At 44.9% G+C, this 18282-nt stretch overlaps 2 protein-coding genes across 6 annotated transcripts in view; one reads left to right on the top strand and one right to left on the bottom strand.

Moving 5' to 3' along the window:
* SH3D19 (SH3 domain containing 19) overlaps positions 1 to 18282 on the top strand; it is a 157165-nt gene that overhangs the window by 23291 nt on the left and 115592 nt on the right. The gene's annotated exons all lie outside the window — the stretch shown is intronic.
* Positions 54 to 8728, bottom strand: PRSS48 (serine protease 48). 2 transcript variants are annotated; one of them, XM_084769136.1, is made up of 6 exons: positions 8418 to 8728; positions 7499 to 7543; positions 6930 to 7092; positions 4498 to 4757; positions 3630 to 3796; positions 54 to 986 (listed from the first exon to the last, which is right to left on the bottom strand). In XM_084769136.1, exons 1-6 carry the CDS (start codon positions 8458 to 8460, stop codon positions 729 to 731), a joined length of 936 nt encoding a protein of 311 aa, XP_084625262.1. In that variant the 5' UTR covers positions 8461 to 8728; the 3' UTR covers positions 54 to 728. The 2 variants fall into 2 exon arrangements, with proteins under 2 accessions (XP_084625262.1, XP_084625261.1); XM_084769135.1 differs by lacking the exons at positions 7499 to 7543; positions 8418 to 8728 and having other exon boundaries at positions 6930 to 7205.

Consider the following 18282-nt stretch of genomic DNA (forward strand, 5'->3'; position numbering starts at 1 on the left):
GTCTACTATGGTCCATACATAAGGACTAAGCTCTAAGCTCCTGCCGTCTAAGCGCAGAGGTTTTTTTCTTGGTCTGAACAAGGTCTTGCTTTGTAACCCAGGCTGGCCTCAAACTCATTATTGTAGCACAGGCTGGCCTCAGACTTGCTGTCCTCTGTTTTCCAGGCATTGTGATTACAGGCTGTGCTACCATACCTAACAATATTTTTAGTAGTAAATCACACTGGAACTTTAAAAGAGCCAAGCAAGTTATATGCACTCCTTGTTACAGATTGAGAGATAGTAGAGGGTTAGCAGGGAAACGAAGGATAATAGAGGAGGTTTAAAAAGCACACACACACAGAATAGGCTGATGCATCTAAAGACCTTTTATTGAGTTCCTTGAGGACCCTACTTTACACTATTCTGATTTTTTTAAACTCATCTTTACAAATATATTTATTCATAGAAAGCATCCTTCCTCCCTTGTAAAACACATTATTTTAGGACAAAAATAAGAAAAGAAAAAACAAAACCCATGTACAGAAATAGTAGCCTTATTTGTTAGCTGTTAGCAGCACAACCACTAAAACACAGAAAATCAAGAACCTTGAAAAGAAACTCATAAAGCTAGTCATCCAGGAACCCAGTGACAGTCCTACTGTTCTCTGCCCATGGCTTATTCTCCACACATCCCATCCCGTCATTTCCCCGGCCCCAGCAGCATCCGCTCATGTACCGTCTTGGTATCACGTTAGGGTCAATGGCTCTGGAGGATCCCAGGAGAGCCAGAGAAAATAGCACAGTAGGGAACAAGCTGTCAGGCAACCGCAGCCACCAGCCTGGTCCTGACCTCTTGAGATAACGGCATGGATCCACTTCTGGTAGTAGGTCACGTTGGTGTAGACTCCGGGAAGATTTTTACCACAATCCAAACCCCAGCTTACCACACCTATCTGTGTCCAGACACCACCCACGTAGCACGACAGAGGCCCTCCAGAATCGCCCTAAAGGAGACAGAAGGGTCTGAGCTTAGCAGTGAGACGCTCTAGAGGAAGGACATGTCAGCCAGGAGACACGGGAACTCCCCGCTGTTTCAGGGCAAGTTCACGGGGCTTCTGGAATCATAGCTTGTGAAATTGGCGGGGACTTCGGAAAAACACGTTAGTCATTTCTAAATATCCATCTGTTATATCATGAGAAAAGCAAAGCAAAGTTAATGTGATGTTTCTCATTAGGTGTTTGTTGGCTTTTTTTTTTTTTTCACTACAGAGCAAGACTTACACAGTGTAATATGCTACCCTTGCTTTTTCCATAGGTTCTTGGTGTCTTTTTTGTGTTCAGGGCTCGTTTCTTCTAAGGAGTGATAATGGTGGCCATTAGTAGTTGGCCTCCTGTTTTCTTTCCTTCCTTGTTTCGTAATGGCTTTAAGACAGAATGCTGTACATAGCTCACTTTGTGTGTCCGGTCTTATGCTTGTCCACGCTGTTTGGATTACCGTCCCTTTTGTAGAAAGCCTTGGGATCAGAAAGTTGGAGTCTTCCAACTTTGTTCTTCTTTTTAATTTCACAGTCTAGCTTTTTTTTTCAATTTTATACTAAAACAAACTTTGATTTTGTTGACTTTTTTTTTTTTTGTATTGTCTTTCAGTTGTCTGCTTCGGCAAATAAAATCCTTATTTTCTGTGTTCTTTTTCCAGGTCTAGCTTTGCCCCCTGTAAACTGTCCCCTCCCCTCACTGCTCTCCACCCCCTCCTCATCTCCCTCTCCTTGGTGGCTGCCTTTCTCCCTTGCTCCCTTCCCTCCTCAGTGCTCACAGCCTGGGCAGCTCTTTAATACAGCTTTTCATACAGAGATTGGGTCCTTCACTTGGGATACTCTTGTTTATAGAACTGGCACTTACAACTATGATTTCCCTCTAACTACTGCTTTAGCGCCACCCACAAGACACGTCTTTACTTCATTTCTGTTTCCCAATTTCTGTTGTAATTTCCTGGCTCACTGGTTCTGTCGGAGCATGTTAATAACTTCCATAGATTTGAGTTTTCCATACTTTTCTGTTGTTGTTACAGATCCTACTTTGTTTATGATTTCAGTCCCCCGAACTGCATCGAGGCCCAGTTTACTGCTTTGAATGAGGTCTGTCCTGGGGAATGTTCTGTGTGCACCTAAAACATATTCTATTCTTTGATGTTTATCTCAGAACAGCTCCGCTGAGGTGACATGTACTAGCTCTAGCAAGGCAGTGGAGACAGGTCAACAGCAGACAGAGCCCCGGCTTAATCCTCAGAAGAGAATGAGTAACACTTTGCCTTTAAGAGGTTTTCTCTAAAATAGTCCCATCCTTAGCATACCTAGTCGTAGAAACTGATACTGTGTGGAGTGAGGGCCTACTGGCTGGGTGGGTTGCTCGTTTTATGGTGCTGGCAGTCAAACCCGAGGCCCCATGGATGCGCTAGGCAGGTCTCTACCATTGAATGACACCCACAAACCGTGACGGCCGACACTTGATCAGGGGATTCCAGGTGACCCCTTTGAGAACTTTATGATGAAATAATTCTTACAAAAATTTAAAAGTGGACAAAGTATATTTATGAAAGATCACAGGTTTTGAAAAATGTAATGACAAGTAGCTACATTGGTCTAGATCAGCAGTTGTCAACCTGTGGGTCGCCACCCCAGGTGGTGGGGGTGGGGGGTGGGTGAGGTTGAATGACCCTGTCACAGGGGTCACATATCAGATATTTAGATTACAGTTCACAACAGTAACAAGACTACAGTTATGAAGTAGCAATAAAAATAATTTTATGGTTGGGGAGTCACTACAACATAAAAAACTGTATTAAAAGGGTCACAACATTAGAGGGGTTGAGACTCACTGGTCTAGAGCAATAGTCTTTTGTTTGAAGGAGTAAAGTTGACATAAGTCCACATTACCGAAAACACAACCAATCAACATACAGAGTTGTGGAGCCTAGTACCAAGGGACATATCTGTAATGTCACTCCCATACCTAAGGCTTAGGGGACATTATGGAAGAGAGGGGCAGAAATGTTGTAAGAGTCATAGAGGATCAGGGGATTTGCTGTGAGACCGTGTCTCCTAGTATTGTCAGGATCTACACCCATAAAAATCTCACCAACATAGCTGCCCAAATGTGAGCTCAGCAAAGACAAGCCCAGACAAGCCAGAGTGGACAGGAGAAAGAACACAGGCCTCAGCCCCACACAAGGAACTGCAGGGAGCAAAGGGATGCTGGGAGCGGGAGACACGCCTTCCCCAGGGAAGAGCGCACCAATTGGTTACCGAATACCAAATGGTCTTGGAACAGATTACATTTATGTATTTAGGAAATATATGTGTGTGTGTGTATATATATATATATGAATTTGGAAGAGGATCGATATATTGGAGGGTTTAGAGGGGAGATGATGTAATTATAATCTTAAAAACAAAGGAAATAAATATTGATATATGTTAGATATGATAGATGTGATTGCCTATCATAGCTCAAGAATTATTACCAGAACCATCATTTCTTGGGTTGGAGTTTATCGTTAGTTACAGATAAAAACAACTTAGATCCACATTAAGGTCTCCTGGAAAGGAAGGGCGTTATGTGGGGAGGATGGCTCAAGAGCAGACACTAACCTTGCAGCTGTCCTTCCCTGCCTGAGTGTCGCCAGCACACAGCATGTCTTCCTTGATGACCCGCTCCAGTTGCGGGATGAAGGAGCCGATTGGGTTGTACAGCCGCTCACACGCCTTACTGGAGATGACGGGCACTTCCACTTCTTGGAGGGTAGAGAGGTGACGGCCTGCAGAGGAATGACGGGATGAAAGATGGTACCAGCCCGGAGGGTGGCCATGGCAGCAGTCAAGAATCACCCATCTTCCAGCTGTACTTGCTTACAGAGAGATCTGCTGAGATGATTAAATTTAAAAAAAAATAGCTTTGAGTTGTTTCTGTTTGAGGACTGTCACTTGTCCCAGCATTCTACATCAAGGGACACTCAGATAACTCTTGATTAAGTAAAAATGTAGGTAACCCAAAGTATTCTAAAATTGTTCTCATCCTCCTTTGTCTGCTTCCAGATAAATTGCCGTCATCTCTCTCTATCTCATTCTGGGGAGACGTGTTGGCGTGCATGGTGTGAACAAGTTAACATACACGCGCCAAAAGAAAAACAGCGACTCTGCAAACTTAAGTCATGTTCAGTAGTCGCCTAAGGAGAGATAATTGTTTAAATCGCTAGTATTTGCTCTGTCAGCTATAATCAGACTCTGAGCAAGGGATAGGAGTGAATAAACATGTAAATGTCAAAAGCTGTTTTATCTGAAGTTGTGTAGATTGATTCGATCTAGTTGAAAAAATATTAGCTAGAGCCGGATGTGATGGCCATACACCTGTAATCCCAGCGGAGGAAGATAAGAGGTGGGCCATGAGTTCAAGGGTAGCTTTGGCAAGCTAAGGCCTGCCTGGGCTATGGGCTGCACAAGCCCCGCGTCTTTCCTGTACCTCCCGTTGTTTGTCCCCATCCAGTCACCCAGCAAGAAGGCGGCAGTGTAAGCTGCTCTGAGGTAGTGGGCAGGCAGATGGGCAGAATGAGAGATGTGAAGGTGACCGCGGGAGACAGTCTCAGCAGGGCGATGTCTGCGCTTAAACCGTGGCGTTTGGGGTAGACGGCGATTCTGGACACATAGTATTCTTTGCCTGTGTCTGCGTCATCTACAGCAGTGGATCCGAGCCACACACTATATAAATAAGCATACCAGGTCCTATGAGGGAAAAAAAAATTGAAGAGAATAAAAGCGGAGTGTTGGCCTACAGCGGATCAGAACAAGCTGGCCTTCTATAGCCCAGAGTCTCTGAACAAGAAAGGATGATCCGGCCCGGGCTCTGTTAGTGTTCAGCTAAGATTAGTCTGGGCTGGTTCTTGTCGTCTCCTCTTCCTGGGGTCTCCTCTTAGATGCTGGTGGCCAGAATTTGCCCTACAAACTGTCCCTGTTTCTCTCAACTACCCCTTCCATTCTCCATGGCTCTGTGTGTGTGTGTGTGTGTGTGTGTGTGTGTGTGAGAGAGAGAGAGAGAGAGAGAGAGAGAGAGAGAGAGAGAGAGAGAGAGAGAGAGACCATTGGTCAGCCATTTTCAGCTCTTTTATCCCTTAAGGATTTCCCTGGTATTTTTAAGAAACACTGTGGTGGGGGGGGGGGGGCTGGAGAGATGGCTCAGAGCCTCTTCCAGAGGCTTAAGTTCCCAGCAACCTCGTGGTGGCTCACAGCCATCTATAATGAGATCTGATGCTCTCTTCTGGCCTGCAGATGTACATGCAAGCAAAGTGCTGTATACACAATAATAAATACATAAATCTTTTTAAAAAAGAAAAGAAACACTGTATATTGCTTTTTTGACAACACACACACACACACACACACACACACACACACACACGAGTGTCACAATGTTTTTGGATCTTGGGTTCCTAATTAGAAGGTGAACATATCACTGTCCAGCCATGTCCTTGTGATTTTTTTTTTCCCCTGAAATTATCTGGGAAGAGGAGCCTCAGCTGAGAAAACGCCTCCATCAGGTTGGTCTGTAGGCAAGTCTCTGGAGGCATTTTCTCAATTGATGATTGCTGTGGGAGTGCCCGGAGTGCTGTGGAGTGTGCCACCTGGGCAGGTCTTAGTGGTTTAAGAAAGCAGGCTGAGCAAGCTACGGGGAACAAGCCGGTAGGCAGGGTTTCTCTATGGTCTCTGTCTCAGTTGCTGCCTTGAGTTCCTGGCCTGTCTTTACATCGTGATGGACTACAACTGAGAGCAGAAATAAACCCTTTCCTCGCTGGGCTGATTTGGGTTATGGTCTTTAAGCCTCTGTCCTGCTTGGTTCTCACTCCTCCTCCTAGCCGACATGGCCTTTGCTTTCTGTTAGATCCCCCTTTTTTTTTTTAAATTATTATCACCGTGTGAACTTCCTGCACTACAGCTTAGACTGGCTCTAGTGATTGCATTTCTCAGAAAGCCCTCTGCTTTTCCTGAAGTTAATAATGTAGCCTTGTGCTGGTTTCTTAGTTTCGATACGTGCATCACAAGTCCATCAATTGTCCCCAAACTCTCTGCTAGAAATATAAAGTCCTCAGTGTGTGCGGGCCTGTCAGGCAGTCTGCTAGTCACCTCCCCCACCTCACCCCACCCCACCCACACCCCCGTTTCGGGCCTCTGCCTTGTTCTAATCTACTCTACCTGATGTCATCTTAGACTTACCTTTATAATATTTATGATTTTCCTGTTCTTCCCTGCCCATACACATGGGTGGTAACATTTTTTGTGGCTTACTTTATCTGTAAATGCCTGTTTATAACCTATCAATTCATAGTTTGTATGTGGGCAGAATATACAAGCCTAGGCTAAGAAGAAACTCTCCCTCAGCATTTTTGAAGTCAGTATACCATTTTCCTGAGTTTTCACGGTTGGTAATGGAAAAGCCTATTGTTTTGACTTCTATGCATATTAATTATCTGCTGTTTTCACAATTAGTTGCTATAATGTGTTATGGTATTAATAATAATAATAATAATAATAATAATAATAATAATAATAATAATAATAATAGTGTCTCCAGAGTCTTTGGGTCAGGGGTGACCTAGCAATTGCCTCTGCCTCAGGTCCCCCCTCCCTGTTCCGTCAAGATGAGATTGTATCATCTCAGAGCTTGACCAAGGCTATTTGTAGCTCACTCCTACTGAGTTGGAGTCTCTTGTGAAGAACCAGTTTCATGTGGTGCTCTGTCACACAGTGGTTCTGAGAAAGCTGTCCCCTGGTTGTGTTCATTCTAAGGTGATGTGGGGTTCCCTGTTGCCCCACATCAGGGTGCTGGTCTATTTGTTCCCATGACACCATCCAACCATTACAGAGGACGCCTCTGTGCGTCACCTCCCAGCTACTACTCACCTTTCTATGCAGTGTGCTGCCGTCAGTACCCAGTGCTCACTGACGAGGGAACCTCCACAAGTGTGGGTCTGCTCAAACCGCAAGCTGACCTGCCAAGGCCAGCGCCCCGAAGCAGCATCTTGGCCACCCACAATGCGTCCAGAGTACACAGGGCGTCCACACACTAGACAAAGAAGGGCAGGGGCACTGTGCAGATTGAGAGCTCTGTTCAAATCTCCTGTCTCCATTTTATCATTGTCCCCAAGCTCACATCTCATCCTTTTCTAGGATCTAAGCCCTCCCTAAGACTCATTGCCCTCCCCAATTTCAGGGTTTTTTAAAATAAAGATTTATTTATTTATGTGCTTTATGTATATGGATTCTTTATTTACATGTACATCTGCACACCAGAAGAGGGCATCAGATCCCATGGGACTCCAGTTATAGGCAGTTGTGAGCCACCATATGGGTGCTGGGAATTGAACTCAGGACCTCTGGAAGAGCAGCCAGTGATCTTAACCGCTGAGCCATGCCTCCAGACTCTCAATTTTCAAACCCAGCATTCCTAAGGCCCAGTGGAGACGACTCACCTGATTGCAAGTTTTTCTTTTTAGCAAAAGAGCTCCGGTAGGACCCTACAGAAAACACACCATGTCGTTAATACTTGCTAAACAGAAATCTTCCCAGATGGTAGGTGGTAAGGCTGAAATTTACAGAGTGACTGAGTTGTCACTGTACAACATTTATGTATCTTTTTTGCTACCTCTTTCCTCTTTGCAGCTGACAGCATACCTTTCCTTCTGTTAATCAACCGTGGGCCAAAGAAGTAACTGAACAAGTTATTTATTCTGCCAGATGTATCTCGTTTCCTCTACCTGTGTGTCTGTGTGCCTGTGTCTCTGTGTCTGGCCTTTTCTCATCAGGGGAATCCCTGCAGCAATACCTGGGCGACCCCTTGTGTTGCTGGGGCTGGAACACGTTAGCCAAAAGCTTCACCACTGAGCCGTTAGACAGTCTTTTTCAAGTATCTGCTCAAATTATTCTTTCTTAGAGATGCCATTTTAGACAAACCTGGCACCCTTTCCCCCTTTTTGTTATTTTTGTTTGTGTTGTGTAGGCTAGGTCGGCCTAGAACTCACAAATGTAGCCCAGTCTGCCCTCAAACGTGTTTTCCTCTTGCCTCAGCTGAATGTTGGGATTACAGGCCTTTGTTGTCCCTGAACTTTAGATGCCCCTTTCCTTTCGTAACATTACCCATTAATGTGCTTTACAATTTACATTTTCCATACGTGCCCTGACTATAAGTCCCATGAAGAGAAGGACTTTAGTTTTGTTTATGGCTTTGTCTAACCACGGACGTTAAAGCACTGGCGTGTATGCAGTAACCTCGCAGGAGTTTCTTAGCCGATGCCACTCACAAGTAACATCCATATGACGTTATCATATGGTGCCTTCTTGAGTCAGAAACCTCTCCTTTTCTCTCCTATTGGCCCTGCCCCTGGGGCTCACCCAGCATAAGCAGCAGCAAGACCAGGAGGCCAGCAGGAGCCATGCCTCTGTCCTCAGGCGCAACGCTTCCGGCTTCCTGGACTCAGGCCCCTGGAGGAAGGCAGCTGAGGAAGGGGTAGGACCAGCTTTTCCACTTAGAATCTAGAGCTCACAGCATCTTCCCCTTCGACTCAGCGAGCGAGAATGCAAGGGACTTGAGTAGAGCCGCTGCAAACCCTGCAGCGCCCCCTACTGTCGCGGAGGAGCCCATTGAGTGGAGTTTTTGCTGGGGGAAGGGGATTGGATTCGAGAATTAGCCAAAAATAAGAAATGGGAACGAGGAAATTCACCCTCTCTCTGAGTTAAGTCCATTTGTTTCCACAAGTCAGGCTTTCTGGAAATTGAACTCTAGGACAGTGTCCTGTGTGTAGGACATATTCTTTTGTAGTGTGTCAGGGTTAACACCTGGGGTGTGCGCGGGAAGCCAGGAGTGTGGCAAGGATGCCTGGAGTAAATCTAGGACAGAGCTGAAGAGCAGTGCTGGAAAGGCTTGGGTTCCTGGCAGCTTGAGAGGTTGTAGCAGGATTGTCAGTGTCTCCAGTCAGACTCCTGGCTGTTCATACGTTGTAATGGCTCTGCTACATTCCCCGCCCGAGAGCTTTCTTGTATTCAGTTAAGTGTACTCAAATAAGTGGCTTTATTTGACACAGGTGACCTGTTCTTACCGGGACATAGGTTCTCATGGCTGTGGCTTAGTTATCGTTGAGGTAGATGTCCTTATATAAAAGGGGGTGGAGTCGGGGTACAGAAATGTGTCAGGGCAGGCCAACTGGTTTTTGTTTTTGTTTTTAGTGCAGTTGCCCTCAGCCTGACTCCCTGTGTTACCGTGAAAATGTTCCCTCATACAAGCGGTGTGTGTGTATGTGTGTGTGTGTGTGTGTGTGTGTGTGTGTGTGTAGTATGTATGTATGTATGTATGTATGTATGTATGTATGTGAGACAGAGCCCCAGACTGGTCTCAACAATGTGTCCATCATCGCAAGAGTTAGTTTTTTAGACCTCTACCACCTCGCCCAGCCTACATCTTTATTTAAATAACTAGATTTTAAAGGCATGTTTAGAAATGAATATTTGAAAAGAACCATGCCCCCTTGCGTTTTTGTTGACTGACTGCCTCGCTACATTTTTACCAGGTGTGTGCTTTTCAGGTCCCCTTGTCTTCGGTTGTGTCTGCCTGATGAGGCGCCATCTTCAACTGCTGACTTACTAGTTTCCGGCCGGCGTCGGTGGGTTCCTGACATCCTTCGGTTTTGCGCTTTACACATGCGTGCTGGCTTTGTACCAGCTGCTGGGATTTTATCATCTTATAATTTATGGCTTCCTGCTTTTCATCTCATTTTTTTTCCCCCTGAAGGAAACAGAAACCACGTTTGTTTTCATCACAACCACCTTTGTGGGTATTTCAGACAATTCTGACTGTGAATGTAGCTTTTTGAAAAGGTCAGGGAGCTGGGAATAGCTCCACAGCAGCGTGTTTGCCCAGCCTAGACAGGGCCCTGGGTTCTACCCGAAGCAAGCACCACAGAAAGAAAAGAGACGAGGAGTCAGATCTTCGCTTGACATTTGCCTCTGGGTTGCGTCGGGAGAACTGGTAGATTCTGCCTTGTTTTGCAGATCCTCGGGCTCTGGACAGGGCTTTGATTGTCAGGAGTCAAGGTTTGAGCAGAAACTGTTGGGTCCCTTGACTGTGCCAGGCTCTGGGCTTCTGATCTCACTGGACAAATGTGAAGTTCGAACCGACTCCCTTTATAATTTAGTTAGGTTGCTCACAGTCTCTCTTCTCTTTTGTTAAAATGTTCTATAAAAATGTGTTTTGATACTGCCGTCTGCTAAGTTTTGTCAGAAGCAAACTCTATGGGATGTAACCAGGGCACCGGCTTCTTATTCTGAAAATTGGAGGGTTAAAAAAAAAAAGAGTTGTCCTGCTTTTCTTGTACAAATTATAGTTCAGAGAAACCAATTAGACTCAGCTGGTGAGGCACAGTGTTTGAACTCGTAGAATTTTTTTTTTTTTTTAAATTCAAGAGTCACCACTTAGAGGCCATCATGAAAACTGATTAGGAGAACGGTTACAAGTAGATGTAAACTGTAGGTGAAAGGTGAATGCAGATCTTAGGCTGGTACCTTTGAGCATCTAATCAAGCGTGGCAAGGCTAAAAGTGGGACAAAGGGAGCCTCTTGATGTCGCGAATATGAAGCAAACGGTACCTTCCTCACAGCATTCCTGTTAGGAAAAGAGAGACCTGAGCTCTAAAGCTACTTTCATTTGCCGAAAACACAGGGGATGAAAGAACCAGTTAAATTACGACACAAGGAAGTAAGTAAATAGGCGGAGTTGGGATGTGGGGCACCCTGTAAAGCCGATAACCTTGTAAGTCAGTCCCCTGACGAGGTCACCCCTTTGGCGGCAGGATGGGGGGGTGGGGGGTGGCGGCTGGGGGGGAAGGGGAGGGGGGGCAGTGGAGGGGAGGGGGGAGAGAGGCCGCTCTGGGTGCCATGATAACTTGGAAGAGGGATGTAAGTGTGTTATCCCCGTTTGGATCCTGATTTAACAAACCAACTCCAATAAGTCCTTTTTCTGTAAGGAAGGAAATTTGATAAAAGCTTGGTATTGGATGGGTGACATGAATCTTGGTAGGGGTGACAATGGCATTATATAAGGAAATTTTTTTTTCATAAAGAGAGAGTCAGGAACCCCACGAGTCCTTTGTAAACCTCAGCTAAATTCTTTTTTCTCATTTTGGAGACCGTTCCGGTGGTTTTTAGTCAGTAGCCCTGTTATTTTCACGGCTACAGCATCGTGGCCTTGAACAAATCACCTTTATGTAATGGCCTTTCTCCAGGCCCCTGCTGTGGCATGAAAGGATCAACTGATGATCGTAAAGATCACTTATAAATGTAGCAGTGATGCGCGTTGTCTCTTTACCATCGTGTGCTTTATTGATTCTACTTTCCCTCTACAGACATTTTAACTTCACGAAACACCACTAAGCTTGCCATTTTACTGTTCCCTTGACTTTTCTAAAATAAGGAAGTACCAAGGAGTTGCAAGTAACAAGTGTAAATCCTATGACTACCTCAGGGACCCCCTTCTTGGAGCTCTCTGCTGCTCCTACATGTTCCGTCTCAGGTGTTGGATTTACTGTCCCAGGCGTTACAATTAGGATGCTTTTGACTGCTTCTACTGCACATGAGAGCTATTGGCTTGGGAAATGGCAATATGGTGGGCATTATGAAAACCTTGTTATATATTGTGGAGGGCTGTGGGCGAGTTATTACCTCTTTATCTTTGCAAAATGGGAATAAATAGCACACCAGAAGATTTTCTTAAGAATTAAATGTATTAGTAGAGCTGGCCTTGAGCTTGCATTTCACCTGTTAGAAGCAGCTTAATAAGTGGCAGATGCTGTCTGAGATTACCTTGGTTACAGCTTAGATTTGTGCCAGTGGGCACTGTAGGCTAAGATGTCCCAACCTTGGCACGGGTGGCCTTAGAGATCAGATGATTCTGGGTTGTGGGGTAGCTGCCTTAATTGTATGATTTTAAGAAGCATTCCAGGTGGGTGGTGTTACGTATTACTAGTTCTGACGTGTCCCCAGACATTGCCACATGTCCCTGGGGTCAAAGTCAGTAGGTCATTGGGAACTCTATTGTAGAGTAAGGATGCCACATTAGGAATTTCTTCTTCTTCATCATCATCATCGATTTTTCGAGGCAGGGTTTTTCCATGTAGCCCTGGATGTTCTGGAACTTACTCTAGACCAGGCTGGCCTTGAGATATGCCCTCCTCTACCTCCCAAGTCCTGAGATTAAGGGCCTGCACTACCACCACCACCACCTGGCTCATTAGGAATTAACTTTTATCAGGGGGTACCCTGAAGATAAAATAGGGACAAAATGGACTTGGAAGTTGTGTGACTTTTATCCTCATTTCTGTCTCTTCCTTGATTCAGCCCATCAAATCAATCTGTTATGTTGGAAAATGAGCAGGCCCCACATAAAGCCATCTCCTAAGGAACAGTTGGTTTCTCTAGCATATGTGTAGCAGACCTTGGCATTGGCCATTTGTGCTGCTGTCAGCAGCAGATATCTATTTTCTTTACCAGAAGATCCGATCTGGGGCTGACAAGATGGCCTAGCTGGTAAAGAGCTTGACATGGAAGCCAGTCAACCCAAGTTCAGTTGCTGGAGTCTACAGCAAAGGAGAGGGCTGGCTCCCGAAAGTCGTCTTCTGACCTCCACACAGGTGCTGTGGTACACGTGTCCCTCCACACGCACACATGTACATGTACATACGTATACTCACACATGTACACTCACAAATGCACTATCACCACTGCTACTAATAATAATAATAAAAATATTTAAATAATTATTAATATTATATTTTATTATTATATTATATAATATATAATATAATAATATTATTATTATTAAATAATAAAAAAGATTTAAAAGGCCCAATCTGATCTTCATTCTTAGTTCAGAACCTGGACAAGAAAGTTTTAGTCAGATCAAAATCAAAAATCAGATCAAAATTTCACTACAGTAAATCATAGAACTAGTATATATATATATATATGTGTGTGTGTGTGTGTGTGTGTGTGTGTATACATTTATATGTGTGTGTGTGTGTGTGTGTGTGTGTGTGTGTGTGTGTGTCTGTGTGTGTCTGTGTGTGTATTCTGTTATATCAAGCTCATACACTGGACAGGGCCATCTTTGTTTTCTTAGCTGGTTTGTGGGTATCCCTTGACTGTGACTGACCCTGTACAGAGCTCTTCCCTGCTTGCCTTATTGTAGGGATTTGTGCCATTCTCTACATTACTTAAAAACAAACAAACAAACAAAACCATTTCCTCTTTAAATTTTTTGCTTCTGCTCACACTGAAGAATCCTTCTTCATGACTTTAACAGTCAGGCTTCTAAAGTGTGTGTAGCTCTCATTTTGTATATTGAAAAGCTAGGCTGAAGCAAGGCCTGTGCCTGCCATCCCAGGACTGGTGAGGTGGAAGCAGACGATCAGGAATTTAAGGTCATCTTCAGCAACAGAGAACGATTGGGTGTAACCTGTGGTTTATATGAGCCCCACGCCTCCAAGCAAGCAAACAAACAAACGAACTAAACAAACCAAACGCCCTGTCAGTACCAAGCCTGGATACTTCCGTTTGTTAAAGCTGCCAGAAGGTCAAGAAGGGAACTAGGACATTAGTTTCTTCTCTCAAGCTGTTGAGACCTGCTCAGAAGGAGGAATAAGCAATTACAAATAGAGACTCTGACTCCACTAAGATGAACACTAACCGGGTCGCGGGATGGGTGCCGCTCTGGTACAGTAGAAGGGAGAACCTTTGACAGCTTTTCAGCTGTTGTTTTCATTTGTGGACGGGAGATAAATAATAACGTTTAATTGTTAAGACTAAATGAGGTGAGTTTGAAAGCGAACAGTGTAGTGTCTGATACTGAGGGATCATAAGGCAAATGTAAGTGTGCGCCACAGTTAAGAGATGAAATGAAGATGGCGTGTGTCACCTACAGCATCCTCGGAAGCAGGTCCTTGCACGTGTGGCCTGGCTCGAGCCATCTCAGCCTTGTTTCTAGGTTTCATCTTTCTGGCTTCTGGAGCTCAAGGCTTGTCAGACGCACCCACGATTAGGTCCAATTTATTACATTTTAGACTTCTGTAGAAACTAGAGTCACCGTTGACAAGGGATCTATTTATTTCCTCATATTTATAACTTTTTTTTTCCCAACCGGGCACTCCCTTCTTGATTATGTACAGGGAAGGCCCATGAGGAGGTAGGTGTGGTTTAAGAGCAAGTGGTGGTGGCCTTTCATGTACTGGGATGACATATTCTTACAAACTGCTCGTACTTAAAAAAACTTCATACGGTCCCTGCTCCATAACACGATACGTTTTTCTAAGAAGACGCAGTGCCTCTGTTCAGACTCAGGATCTCTTCTCTCAGAGGCCAAAGGTCTAATGAACACATGGAGTTACCTATCTTCCTCTTAGATTCCATATTAACTGCCTGCTGGGTTTTTTTCCCCCCAGTCAGTGTTTAATATTGTGGACAAGAATTAACTTTTCCTACTCATGATCCTATTCCAAGTACATTGCTTGGAAATGATTGTCAAGTTTACTTTATTCCTATAACACATGAGGAATATATTTACGGGGATCTCTTGGGTTTCTGTTAGATGTAACTTTATCATATCTCACCTATTACTTTTTATATTTAAGTCTTGGTTTTAAAAAAGTTGCAGGGCGGGGGTGTTGTACTTTAGTGGTAGAACACTTGCCTGGCATGTATGTGTGCACGTGCAGACATACATACACACACATGCACACATGCACAATCTATTAGTATAAGAAACGAGAGAGTATTGTGAGGGATGTGGTAAGCCAGGTAGTGACCGCAGCTCCTCCACAGTCAACAGTTAACTTCTGATTTTGCTGTATTAAGAGCCATCGGCATAATCTGTTGTGCCTATTAAAAAGTAAACTTGTGCCTTAATGTAAGAGTTCATCTGTAAAGTACCTTTCAACTGTTTTATGATTCTATAACAATCTTTTATATACTTATGTGTGGAGTTTTTGTTGTCATTTTTGGGGAGTTGTTTTTTGTTGGTGGTGGTAGTGGTGGTGGTTTTTTTGGGGTTTTTTGTTTGTTTGTTTTGACTCTACCATCTAGACACACGGCTTCTTTCACATTCTTTTATGTTTTCTACATTTTTGGCATCTCTTTCTTATTCTTAAGCTTTTTTCCAATGCCAAGTCTTCCTTGGTAATAATTCTGCAGTGTTGTCATCTAAAAAGAATTCTTCCTGGATATTATTGATACAGGCAGAGTTACTTTGAGAATAAATTTTAATCATTATGATTTGTGTGGGTTTTTTATTTTATACATTTGGGGATTTTTTTTCAAAGTTCTTAGCACTTTGTTTGGAAAACTTTTTCTAAATGTTTTAATATTATTTTCTTAATTTTACGTATGTGGTGTTTTATCTGCATGTATGTCTGTGCCCCATATTTGTGTCTGGTGCCCACAAAGGTTAGAAGAGACATCAAATCCACCTAGGACTCGAGTTACAAACAGTTGTGAACCACCATGTGGGTGCTGGAAATTGAACCCAGGCCCTCCTGGAGAGCAGCCAGTGCTCTTAGCTGCTGAACCATCTCTCCAGCCCTGGGAAGCCTTTATATTGGCCCTGACTTAGTTCACTTACCAGTAGGTAATTACCTTATTTTTGTGGTTATTAATGAAATCTATCATTTCCAATAATAATTTTTTTCTTTTCGGTATTTAATGAAGTCTGGGATGCTTGCCTATTCATTCTATTTCACTGCAGAACTCTTTCCAATGACTGAACTCTCCTCCCACCTGTCATATGATATATTGTTGTTTTGTACTTTATGGGGAGGAAAAAAAAGACTTAGCCCTGGCCAGTGTGTGTTCCAGGCAGAGCTTAGGAAAAGAACAATAAAGCAGCCTTGCATTTTGCTATTTGAAAGGTGTTTTCAGACACTCTCTGTCCATAGTGGATGTATCTTTAATAAGCCTTCCATAACACCACACCCGAGGGCACCTGTGTATTACTTTCTGTGGGTGGGGCTAATGAGAGACTCAAGGAATGTCCCCCTGCGTTCTTCTGCTTGATCCTTGAGCACTAGGCACAGCCAGCCTTGACTCTTGAGCCATCACACGGTGCCCCTTAGCTTCTAAATGAGAAAAGCGGCCTTTAACATGCCCCCTAGTTTGAGTGAGAAGGACTCCCACTGGCTCTTATATTTGAGTTGTTAGTCCCCAGTTGGTGGACTGGTTGGGAGAGATTGGGAGGTGTCACCTTTTTGGAGGAGGTGTGTCACTGCGGATGGGACTTGAGGTATCAAAAACCCATTGCCAGTTAGCTGTCTGTGTTTTTGGATCGGGATGCCGGCTCTCAGCTACTGCTCCGGCACCGTGCCCGCCTGCCTGCTGCCATGCTCCCTGCCATTGGTGGTCATGGGCTCTTTGAAACTGTAAGTCCCCTAATAAACTCGTTCTTCTGTAAGTTGCCGTGGCCATGGTATCTCTTTACAGCAATAGAAAAGTAACTAAGTCACCCCAATCTTTGCCTCTGGAGAGTCACACCTTGCTGACTCATTACTAGGGAATACAGCAGGAAGTAATGAGGTGACTGACCGACACGAATGTTGAATGTTGGGCATAAAAAGACCCAGGCTTAGCCAGGTGGTGGTGGCGCACGCCTTTAATCCAGGCACTTGTGAGGCAGAGGCAGGTGGATCAGTGTGAGTTCAAGGCCAGCCTGGTCTACAAAACAAGTCTAGGACAGCCAACACTACACAGAGAAACCCTGTCTTGGGGGGGTATAGAGGGGGCATGGGGGGGAGGCGACCAAGACCTAGGCTCTTGCTTTTACTCTTACTGCAGTCACTCACTCTTGGGAAGCCATTTTCACTAAGGCCGTTCTATAGAGAGGTCCCTGCGAGCGGGTGGGTAAAAGAGTGGACAAGCCAGCGGGGGTCGGCCTGCCGGTACATGAATGAGCACAGACGTGAATGTAGAATCTGGCCCAAACAGCAACAGGCCATGAGAGATCCTGGGCCACTACTGCACCACCCAGCCCTTCCTGGTCACTGACCCACGGAGAGGAATTAAAGTTTGCTGTTTTGGGGTCTTAAGTTTGGAAGCAGTTTGTTGTAGATGTGTTCCGTGGGTCAGCCAAGTCCCTGTGCCAGCCCTACCTTCCTCAGTGCACTTCTCTCCTGCTGCCCCCCAGGCAGAGCCCCTGCTGACCCCAGGAGTATTTGCACAGGGCTAATTTCACAGCCCTTCTCTTCCACCTCTCCCTTTTGTCTTCACCTCAGCCCTGCTGTGAAGGGGTCAGGCTGAAAGAGCAACTGCAGAGCCAGGCAGAGGGGTTACGGTGCTGTTTGGAGTTTCTGCTTACTCTGGGGGCTAGGGAAAGGGCAGGGCAGGTGCGCAATACAAGGAGCAGGGCCCGTTTAGTGGAAGGTGGCTATAGTGTGGGACAAGTCTAGCCACAGACCTCCTGCCCTCTCTACGACATGTCCGGAACATACCTCAGCCTCCCATTTAATTCTTCCCTCAGAATAGGTAGCTTAGACCAAACCCTAAAGTAGGAAAAAAACAAAAACAAAAAACAAAAAACCTATGAGGACAGGCGGTACCAGGTCCTGGGCCTGGAAAATGGCTACCTGTCTAACCATTAGTGAGGACATACACCTGCCTGTTAGGCACCCAGTGCTTTCTGCTTTCTGTTTACGTTTTTTGTTTGTTTGTTTGTTTGTTTTGTTTTTGCCCTTGCGCACTCCATTTTTTGCCGTCCTTGGTCACCAGGTGTGTATTAGGTATTTATAAATATACAAGGTGTTGGGCTAAATACAGACCGGAGTGGGCAATTGGAGAGTTGGGGAGTCTGGTGGGAAAGGAGGAACAGCTCAGAGGTGTTTGTTTAGAACTTGTAGTAGAGAGAGTGGTGAAAGGTAAGTGACAGCGTTGGCGTGCGTGCCACCGGCTGTCCAGCCTCGTTCCGGCCTGCCCACAGGTCAACTGTGAGAACTTGTAATCGTATGAGGTGTAACCTTACTGCTGAGCAAGAACTGTTTATGACTTCTAATAAAAGGATGCTGCTGGGGCCGCTGAGAGTCCTTTCTGTTTCCGGCTCAGTGCTCAACACAGGGACCCATCGTGGGAAAAAAAATGCGTAGGGTTTGAAGGCCTGGGTAGGGAAAAGGGAGGGGTTTATTTTCCAAGAATCCAGGATAGCATTGTAATGCTATGAGGATTACAGTTGAGAACT

The sequence above is a fragment of the Acomys minous genome (genome assembly GCF_964271855.1).
Source record: "Acomys minous genome assembly, chromosome: 19".
In the NCBI taxonomy this organism is placed as follows: Eukaryota; Metazoa; Chordata; class Mammalia; order Rodentia; family Muridae; genus Acomys; species Acomys minous.